This window comes from Chlorocebus sabaeus, chromosome X, assembly GCF_047675955.1.
Source record: "Chlorocebus sabaeus isolate Y175 chromosome X, mChlSab1.0.hap1, whole genome shotgun sequence".
NCBI lineage: Eukaryota > Metazoa > Chordata > Mammalia > Primates > Cercopithecidae > Chlorocebus > Chlorocebus sabaeus.
The window spans coordinates 103,866,266-103,876,082 of NC_132933.1; the positions used below are offsets into that span (position 1 = coordinate 103,866,266).

At 55.9% G+C, this 9,817-nt stretch overlaps 2 protein-coding genes across 2 annotated transcripts; one reads left to right on the forward strand and one right to left on the reverse strand.

The window, feature by feature from the left end:
- Window positions 1-271: 271 nt before the first annotated feature.
- Window positions 272-5,095, forward strand: PCSK1N (proprotein convertase subtilisin/kexin type 1 inhibitor). The gene is made up of 3 exons (XM_007991627.2): window positions 272-477; window positions 3,845-4,317; window positions 4,734-5,095. The coding sequence occupies exons 1-3, from the start codon at window positions 364-366 to the stop codon at window positions 4,927-4,929; spliced, it is 783 nt and encodes a 260-aa protein (XP_007989818.1). The 5' UTR covers window positions 272-363; the 3' UTR covers window positions 4,930-5,095.
- Window positions 5,096-6,037: 942 nt separating this feature from the next.
- ERAS (ES cell expressed Ras) lies at window positions 6,038-9,745 on the reverse strand. The gene has a single exon (XM_007991626.3). The coding sequence runs from the start codon at window positions 7,050-7,052 to the stop codon at window positions 6,351-6,353; it is 702 nt and encodes a 233-aa protein (XP_007989817.1). The 5' UTR covers window positions 7,053-9,745; the 3' UTR covers window positions 6,038-6,350.
- Between the last annotated feature and the right edge of the window lie 72 nt (window positions 9,746-9,817).

The window sequence follows — 9,817 nt, forward strand, 5'->3', positions numbered from 1 at the left end:
CCTCCCCAAGGAAGAGAGATGAGGACCAGACCCTCATTTCACTCCACTGAGTCCATTTTTCTTGCCTGTTTTCCTGTCTGCCAAGGTAACTGTAAGGTCGGTTGCCCCAGCAACTGCCCTCCGACTGCCATGGCAACCGCCAGCTCTTCACCTTGCCCTTTGGGCATCTCCATGGCGACGGGAGGTCTGGAGGGGCTGCCAGTTCCCCGAGGCTGCGCCTGCGTCGGGTGGGGGGTGGGGGGGTAGGGGAGGCTTGATTCCGGGCGTGCGCAGCCGCAGAACGCCGCAGCCTCGCCAGCTCGCCCCGGCACTGCGCACTTGCCAGCCAGTTCGCCCGTCCGGAGCCCGGCTCGCTGGGGCAGCATGGCGGGGTCGCCGCTGCTCTGGGGGCCGCGGGCCGGGGGCGTCGGCCTTTTGGTGCTGCTGCTGCTGGGCCTCTTTCAGCCGCCCCCCGCGCTCTGCGCGCGGCCGGTAAAGGTGCGACTCCAGTCCGGCGCGGGGTGGGGTTGGGGGAGGATGCCACCGGCGAGGGTTGGAGTTGGGGCTGCGCCACCTCATCCTCGCCCAAGCCGGCTCCCGATACGTGCGGAGAGATCGACGAGGGTGGCCTGGGCTCCGGCCGCCGGTCCGCGCCCAGGCCACGCCGGCACACCTGAGACCTGACTCGGTCTCTGCCTGTGCGGGTGGCGTTGTCCCGGGCGCCGCCGGTAACCTTGTCCTGCCCACCTTTCCGAGCCCGGTGCCTGTGACGCTCTCCACGGCACTAAGGCGCTTTAAGAAAGGGCGCGCGCGCATCGGTGTGTGTGCGTGTGATGTGAGGACAGCGGTGTGGAGGTGTCGTGTCCTTGAAAGTGTGTGGTCTCTGGTTTGAGCGCTTCCAAGTGTCCTACAAAGGTGCCGTGGTGCGTCTGGGTGTGTAGTGTGTGTGATACCGGAATACTTCTGTGCGCGATTCTTTTGTGGGCCCGATTGTTTTCTCAGTGACACCGTGTGTATATTTATGAATCCTTATATGTGTGTTGGCATGGCCTATGGGCGTCTCTCTCTCTCTCACTCTCTCTGTGATTTCGTTTTTGTTTGAGAGGGAGTGGTCTTCGCATCTCCGTGTGCACATTCCGTAGTGGTTCTGTTGGACCAAGTGCCTGGGATTTCATTTGCGTGTTCCTGAGACTGTTTCTCTCTGTTTCTTTGTGGAGCTGTGTCATCCTGAGGAGAGGAGCCATGATGTCTCTCTGCTGCATTGTGTCTTTAAGGATGGTGCATGTCCTTGCACCTGGGTGGCTTGGCGACTGTAACTGCAGGGGCAGCTGCGGATGTGAACGTGTGCAGGTCCTTATATGTGGCTGTGGCAGTGTTGGGCTGTATATGTGACATCTCCAGGCCTGTCAGTCCTCATAATGTGTGTGAGGCTGTGATTGCTGGTGAGTGTGACACCCCGGGGTGACTGAGGAGTGGTAGGCGCCAAGCAAGGGCACTTGCAGAGGCATCCTCCTCTAGCTCTTCAATACTGTCTGCATCAAAGATGGGAATTAAAAAAAGAAACAACTGTTACCTTATATCCGTGTAACAATGTGTTTAATATATATGTACAATGTAAAGAATGATGACAAAATAACTCCCCCGTGTAGCAGTCACTCAGCTGAATAAATAGAGCCTGACCAAGAGTTAGAAGCCCCTGTGTGCCCCTCCCCATGGCAGCCCCTGTTCCCACACAGTCCATATTCTATATTTTCTGTCCATTGATCCCTTACTTCCTTACTTTTGTTTGTAGCTTATCACATATGTGTAGCTCTCAAAACAATCCATTGTTTAGTTTTTCCTGCTTTTTGAACATCATTGAAATAGAATCATACTGGGTGACTGGTTCCTCGTAGTCACTAGGGGTCACTAGGAAGTCCTCAGGGTGTCTAGTAGTCTCAGGCAGTCTGCAGTGAAATTCTGGAACTTGGCTTTTTTTTTTTTTTTTTTTCTTTGGCTCTACTTTGGTTGCGAGATTCATCCAAGTTTATGCTTGGTGGCTATAATTCATTTATTTGTATTACTGCATAACATTATATCCTATGAGGACATCATGATTTATATATGTGTTCTCAATTTGTCAGTGGACATTGGATTGTTTCCAGGCTTTTCTTTCTCCCCTGCCCTTTTATGCTATTACGAACAGTGCTGCCGTCATCTGTCATGAACTTGTGACCAGTAGTATATGTGCCAAAGCTACTCTGGGGCATAACGTCCCAGGAGTGGGTCATAGGATATGTGCATCTTTTTAGATATTGTCAAACCGCTCTTCAAAATTACTTTGCCAGTTTAATTTTCACCAGCATAGTATGAGAGTTCCCATTTTTCTGCATTCATATCAACACTTTATATTATCAGACTTTTTGATTTGGGTCAATCTTTTAGTTATATTATGCATAGTATCTCACTGGCATTTTAATTTGCTTTCCCCTGATTACTAATGAGGTTTTTAATTTTATTTTATGTTTGTTAGAGACAGCGTCTTCCTCTGTCATGCACACTGGAGTGCAGTGGTGCAATCTGGGCTCACTGCAACCTTGAGCTTCTGGACTTAGGTGATCCTCCCACTTCATCTTCCCAAGTAGCTGGGACTATGGGCATGTGCCTCGCTCATTTTTTTGGTTTTATTTTTTGTAGAGACAGGGTCTCACTATGTTGACCAGGCTAGTCTCAAACTCCTGGCCTCAAGCGATCTTCCTGCGTTGGCCTCCCAAAGTGCTGAGATTACAGGCATGAACCACTACAGCTGGTCCAATTTTTCATGTTTAGTAATCATTTTTGTGAAATAGGTGATCATGTATTTTTTCTATTTCTGTATGAGTTTTTCTCTTACTACTGTTCAGGAATTCTCTGTATCTTCTGTGTACTACTCTTTTTTTTTCTTTTTTGAGACGGAGTCTGGCTCTGTTGCCCAGGATGGAGTGCAGTGGCGCGATCGTGGCTCACTGCAAGCTCCGCCTCCCGGGTTCACGCCATTCTCCTGCCTCAGCCTCCTGAGTAGCTGGGACTACAGGCGCCCGCCACTAGGCCCAGCTAATTTTTTTGTATTTTTAGTAGAGACGGGCTGTCACCGTGTTAGCCAGGATGGTCTCGATCGCCTGACCTTGTGATCCGCCCCCCACCCCCCCCCCCCCCCGCCTCCCAAAGTGCTGGGATTACAGTCGTGAACCACCGCGCCCGGCCTCTGTGTACTACTCTTTTATTGGCTATTTGTGTTGCAGGCATCACTCCTTTTAAACATATTTATATGTGGCCTGTATGTTTCTTTTCCAAACTTTCACAGTCATTTTTATGATCTTTTTTATTCCTTGCTCAGATTATTGGTACCCTCTTTTATTTCTTTAAACTTGTGGAAATTGTTTCAAAACTGCTTGAACTGAAAATTTGTTATTGGGTAATTTATTCTACAGATGAACTTGTACACATGCCAAATGGTATATGAACAAGTTTATTCATATAGTTCCTATTGTCCACAATATTAAATATGGAAAAATCTGTAACTGTCATATCTACCATCGCTACTCTTATAAAGAAACTCGGTCCCCAGGAGTGGGGGTGGGGAGGGAGGAATTATGAGAGTCACCAAGGGATCACTGGCGCGCTGTGGGGCGGGGTGGGGGGGTGTCTGGGGATCTTTGGTGGCCTTAAGTGTGTTTGGAGATATTTGGTGGTTTCCAGTGGCCTTAGGGGAGTCCGGGTATATTTGGATGGTCACGGTGCTTTTGGTGGCATCTGGGATGCTTGAGGCCCACGGAGCTTCCCAGGCTGGGGTCCCTGGCTCGACAGACGGTGACAAACTCTTTTCCCCCACCTCATTTTCCCTCAGGAGCCCCGTGGCCTAAGCGCAGCGTCGCTGCCCTTGGCTGAGACTGGCGCTCCCCGCCGCTTCCGGCGGTCAGTGCCCCGAGGTGAGGCGGCGGGGGCGGTGCAGGAGCTGGCGCGGGCTCTGGCGCATCTGCTGGAGGCCGAACGTCAGGAGCGGGCGCGGGCCGAGGCGCAGGAGGCTGAGGATCAGCAGGCGCGCGTCCTGGCGCAGCTGCTGCGTGTTTGGGGCGCCCCCCGCAACTCTGACCCGGCTCTGGACCTGGACGACGACCCCGACGCGCCTGCAGCGCAGCTAGCTCGCGCTCTGCTCCGCGCCCGCCTTGACCCTGCCGCCCTCGCAGCCCAGCTTGTCCCCGCGCCTGTCCCCGCCGCAGCGCTCCGACCCCGGCCCCCAGTCTACGACGACGGCCCCGCGGGCCCAGATGCCGAGGAGGCAGGCGACGAGACACCCGACGTGGACCCCGAGCTGTTGAGGTGCCCAGCAGGGGGTGGGGAGGGGTCGGGTGCCTCCGTCCGGGGAGGTCGAGGGAGAGGAACTGGGATGCCTGCTTCTCCCGTGGAGTGCGAACCTCTTAAGTCTTGGGGCCCTAAGAGGGAGTGAGGTCCTGGATCCAGGGAGTCGGGGCAAGGATGCCTGGCTGAGTACTCAGTGGGGGAAGTGGACCCCAGGTCCCGGAAAGGGGAGAGGGAGGCAGGGAAGCCACCGTTTCTGGGATGAAAGGCTGGGACGGCTGTCTCCTGAAAGCAGTGGGCTGAGGACGCCTCCTTGGGGAGGGAACCTGTCCCCAGGCAGTACATGGTTGTGGATCCTGCGTTCTGGGCCTCGGGGGTGGGGCCAGGGAATGCCCCACCGCGGACGCAGCCTCACTGCATTGCGCTCCGCCCTGCAGGTACTTGCTGGGACGGATTCTTGCCGGAAGCGCGGACTCCGAGGGGGTGGCAGCCCCGCGCCGCCTCCGCCGTGCCGCCGACCAGGATGTGGGCTCCGACGTGCCCCCTGAAGGCGTGCTAGGGGCACTGCTGCGCGTGAAACGCCTAGAGACCCCGGCGCCCCAGGTGCCTGCACGCCGCCTCTTGCCACCCTGAGCACAGCCCGGATCCCTTGCACCCTGGGACCCAGGAGTGCCCCCGCCATCCCGCCACCAGGACTGCTCCCCGCCAGCACGTCCAGAGCAACTTACCCCGGCCAACCAGCCCTCCCACCCGAGGATCCCTACCCGCTGGCCCCACAATAAACATGATCTGAAGCAGCTCTGTGCTTGTCTGTGTGAGTGGCAGTTTCTAGGGGCTGGTGATGCCCACGGTGGTGGTTGCCCTTAGACCAGGGGAGAGGAGCCCCTACCCTGGGTCCTGCACTTTAGAGCAATCACCTGCTCAGTCTATGTCTCTCCTTGAGGTGGAGGGGAAGGCATCAACATGGACAATGGCAGTGCCCACGCGGATCTTGTGTCCCCCTTTTAGGCCTCACTTGGGTATGGGGATCCCAGGCTTTCAGGCCACTTTCAGGGCCTGCACCATCATCTTCCAAGGGACCATCTTCCTGAGGGCCAAGGGGTGGCTTTGTGGGGCATGTGAGTAGAGCTTGAGGTGCAGGCTGGTATGTCACAGGCACACATGAACACCTCCTGATGCCAGGGAGAGAAAGGGAGAGGACTTCGCGCTGGGGAACGGGAGGTCCCAATACAGGCACACTCTTTGGCAGACAGGCACATTCTGGCAGGGAACTCTGAGAAGGCTGAGAAATTGGAGCCTGGATATCCAGGTCACCAAGAAAGTGTATTTGCCAAAGTAGGATAGGGTGTATTTCGTTTGCTTTGTAAAGCTTGATTTGCAATGTCTGTTTACCTATTTAGTTATGTAGTGTAGAGGCCTACCTGTACTCTTGCTCCAGGCCCTGGAGATACTGAGGGTTGCTGTGGTAGCAGCTGATTTGTGGCCATGGCCTTTGCACTGGCTAGTCCCTCTGCCTTTGGATATCTTCAAGTTTTTGTTCAGATGTCACCTACTCTCTAGAAGGCTTTCCTGGACCTGTCACCCTATTCCTTCACCTGCCTTTAACACGTAGCCTTTATCACTGTCTAGCCTGATGCCATATCTATCAGGGCAGGGATTTTTAAGTGTCTTGTTTGTCTCTACCTCCCTTGTATCTAAAGCGGAGCCTGGCACACAGTGGGCTCTCCCTGAATTTCTTGAATGAAAGAATTCTCACAACTCAAGTAACATTCTACTCAGTCTCACTCTCACCCACACAACACTCAGCACGGAGGCAGCTTTGAAACCAAAAACACCATTTATTTAATTTTGCACAAAATCTCTCGACATAACAAAAGCAACATTAGGCACTCCCATGTTACCAAAAAGCCCCTCACCAAGTGAAAACAAGAGAGGTGTCCATCTTTCCCTAGTATACTGAATGTGTCCCTCAAAGCTAATTGCTTCAGGGGTCTCATGTCAAATAAACAATCACCCTGGCCTGGGGGTAGGTCTACATTTCTTGGACAAGACCTTCAGGCCACAGAGCAGCCACAGTGGCAGGTGGCCTTCTGGTGCCGGGCCTTCTCCCTACAGGACCTTGCCATGGGCTCCTTGGCCATGGCCTCCTGGACCCTCTGGATCTCATGGACCAGCAGAGAAAAGGCCTCCTCCACGCCTTGCCGTGTTTTGGCTGAGGTCTCCACGAAGTGGGCCCCCCAGCTGTGTGCAAGGGCTGCAGCAGCGGCATGAGCATCTCCAGCGGTGGTCACAAGGTCACACTTGTTGCCCACGAGGACAAGGGGCTGGGCGGGGTGAGGGCCCCAGGTGGCCCATATCTGTTGCAGCTGGATCAGAGACGAGGGGTCATCGAGAGCGAAGACGCCCAGCACACCATCACAGACAGCCAGGCACTGGTCACGCAGGGCCCTATGGATGGCCTGCCCTGCTGTGTCCAACACATTCAGAATGCAGTCCCCACTGTCCAGGGTCAACTCCTTCCAGTAGGAATCCTGGATGGTGGGGTCGTGGTCCTCCACGAAGCACTGGTGGTTTAGCTGGATGGTCAGCGCACTCTTGCCCACGCCACTCGCACCCACCACCACAGCCTTGTACTCAGGCAGCTGCCTGCCAACATCCCTGCAGCGTGCCTGTGCCCGGTGGGTTTCCCCCTGGAAGGAAGGGCTCCATGTGGCCAGGCCCAGGTCGAAGGTGCCAGGCTTTGTTGGCAGCTCCATGACCCCAGCAGGCAGCTCAGGGAAGAGACGTGGGCAGCGGGCTCTGCAAGTGGGAAGAGAAGAAGCAAGACAACAGGCAATACGTTAGGGGAGACCATGTGAGGGCAAGAAGACAGTGGGGTGTCATTATTTTAACATTTACCGAGTACCTATTGTGTGCTGATCACCTTCCAATTTGCGTGCTATATATATATGATTTATGTTGTTTTCTCCCTGCCCCACGTCCCCCCATCTCTCCTTCCCTCCTTACACGAACCAACAACTGTGAAGTCTGGATTTCCCAAACAGCTTTATTGAGATGTAATTTACATCCCATCAAATTCAGCCAGCTAGTGTCCAATTTAACGGGTTTTAGCATATTCATGAAGCTGCGCAACTATCACCATAACTAAATTTTAGAACATTTTCCTCACCCCGAAGAGAATGCCTATGCCCATTAGCAGTTCCTCCCCATGATGGAGGGAGTGCAGGATTTTGCCGGTTTGGGTCACCATTGAACCCCAGCCCAGCACCGTGCCTGCCAGACAGTAGGGACTCAACATTCCCACCCCCAGAAGGTTTATGTTCTAAAAGGCAGAGGCAGATAAGACAATAAACCAAATAAATATGTCAATTACGTGGTCTGTTAGCCATTATCATTAGAATATTGTCTTTATTAATTATTCAACATACATTTATTGGGAACCTATTGTGTGGCAAGGACATAGAGGTGGGCAATAAATAGACAACAAACTGTAGCCCTCATGAAGGTTATATTCTGGTGGGGGTGAGAGACAACAAACTAGGTAAAAAAGTGGGCCGGATGCAATGGCTCACGCCTGTAATCCCAGCACTTTGGGAGGCTGAGGCAGGTGGATCACCTGAGGTCAGGAGTTTGAGACCAGCCTGCCCAACATGGCGAAACCCCGTCTCTACTAAAAATACAAAAAATTAGCCGGGCATGGTGGCGGATGCCTGTAATCCCAGCTACTCGGGAGGCTGAGGCAGGAGAATGGCGTGAACCCAGGAGGCGTAGCTTGCAGTGAGGTGAGATCTCACCACTGCACTCCAGCCTGGGCGACAAGAGCAAAACTCCATCTCAAAAAAAAAAAAGTGAACTATATGTCAGTAGCAGGTGATAAGCATGCAGAAGGTGCTTAGTTCATGCCAGGCTTTTAAATTATAATTTAATCTCCATTCATTAATTCAAGAATCTTCCTTCGTGCCAGGCATTGTGGTATGGCAGTTAACAAAACAGACCCCAGTCCCTGCCCTTGTGAGGATTAGATTCTGGCAGAGAGAAAGAGACAATAACAAGATAAGGAACAAGGAAGTTGCGTGTTCGAAGGGGATGGGCACACGGCAGGTGGTCAATTAGTGTTAGTTATTAGCAGCACATCCCCATTCACTCAGTGAATGCCCCTCTGTGTCCTTGGGCTCAGGAAGTGCCCCGCTTAGTGCATCCTAATGGCTGTTGCCACGACTCCCCTCCGAAAGCCTGGAGCAGCGACAGTTTGGGGGCAGATGGTGGCTTCGAGGTTTGGTGGAGTTGGAGATCCGGAGGTCGGGGTCGGGGCAAGGTCCCAAATGGGGATGTGGCCTCGGCGTCCTCAGCTCTGAGGGATTCCTGGGAATAGTCACTGGAGGCGCTGGCCCAGAAGGAGCGGGGGCGGGATGAAGAGAGCAGGAAGCGGAGGATGGAGCTTGGGGGTCCCCGACGGTTGGGGACAGGAAGAAGACCTGGAGGACTGCGGGGAGGGGCGAGGCGGCGGCGCACGTGGAGGGAGAGGTCGGCTTCTGGGGGTCCTGTAGGGGTGCCCGGCCATCTTTAGGGATGGGTCAGAAGGCAGAGGCGGGGTCGAGGCTGCCTCTTAAGTCGGGGTCCAAGCGGCTGGAGTCTGGGGACGCCGACGGTGAGGAAGGGGAGCCCGGGGACTGGCCGAGTGGCCAAGCGCAGCTCCCACTCCAGCTGCCTGGCGGGACCGGGCCACACTCGCCCAGTTCCCTCGACGCGCGGGGAGGTCGCAGCCCTGGTCCTCACGGCCCCGGTCCTCACGGCCCCACTCCCGGGAGGAGCCGCAAGGCGCAGAGGCACGTGCCAAGGGCACTGGCCCGGGGTCTCAGCCCGCGGGAGGCGCCGGGGATAGGCGGCTTGGTCCTCTCAAGTGGCGCGGAGCCCCCGGTGGGTCCCCTGGGCTCCTGGCGGTGGCCGCGCGCTCAGAGCCGCCGGGACCAGGTTGGGGGGCTTCGTCCAGCTCACTGAGGCCGGCGCGCTGAGGAGCCGGGATCTGGGGTCAGGGCGGCCTCGCCAGGTCGCGCTTTCCCGGACGAGGCCGGGTGAGGTGCAAAGCTCGGAGTACGGAGGGGTCCCCGAAACCAGGGCTGCACTTCGGACTCGGTGTGAGCAGTGTCGCCCAGGCATCCTGTCAAGACCCATTCCGACTCCGGGTGAGGCCGCCCCTCTTCCAGCCCAGCGCCAACACCCCTCCCGGCAGGCCGGGTGAGGGGCCGCTCGCCCGGGAGAAGGCTTGGCGCTTGGGGGAGGGTCCCCTAAAGCCGGCGCGGGGATACCCCCAGGCCTGGCGGGGCCGGGGGCACCGGTGCCTCGCTCACCTGTGTCCGTGGGGAGGCAGGCGCGCTGGGACGCTCTGACAGGCCTGGCAGGGGGCTACGCTTGCTCCCCGGGGCCCCCCGGCGGCGAGTGGGGGAGTGGACATGCGCAGCCGCCCTCCCTCTGCTCCTCAGGCCGCCCACCCCCCTGCGCCGCGCCCCTGCCCCTGCCACTG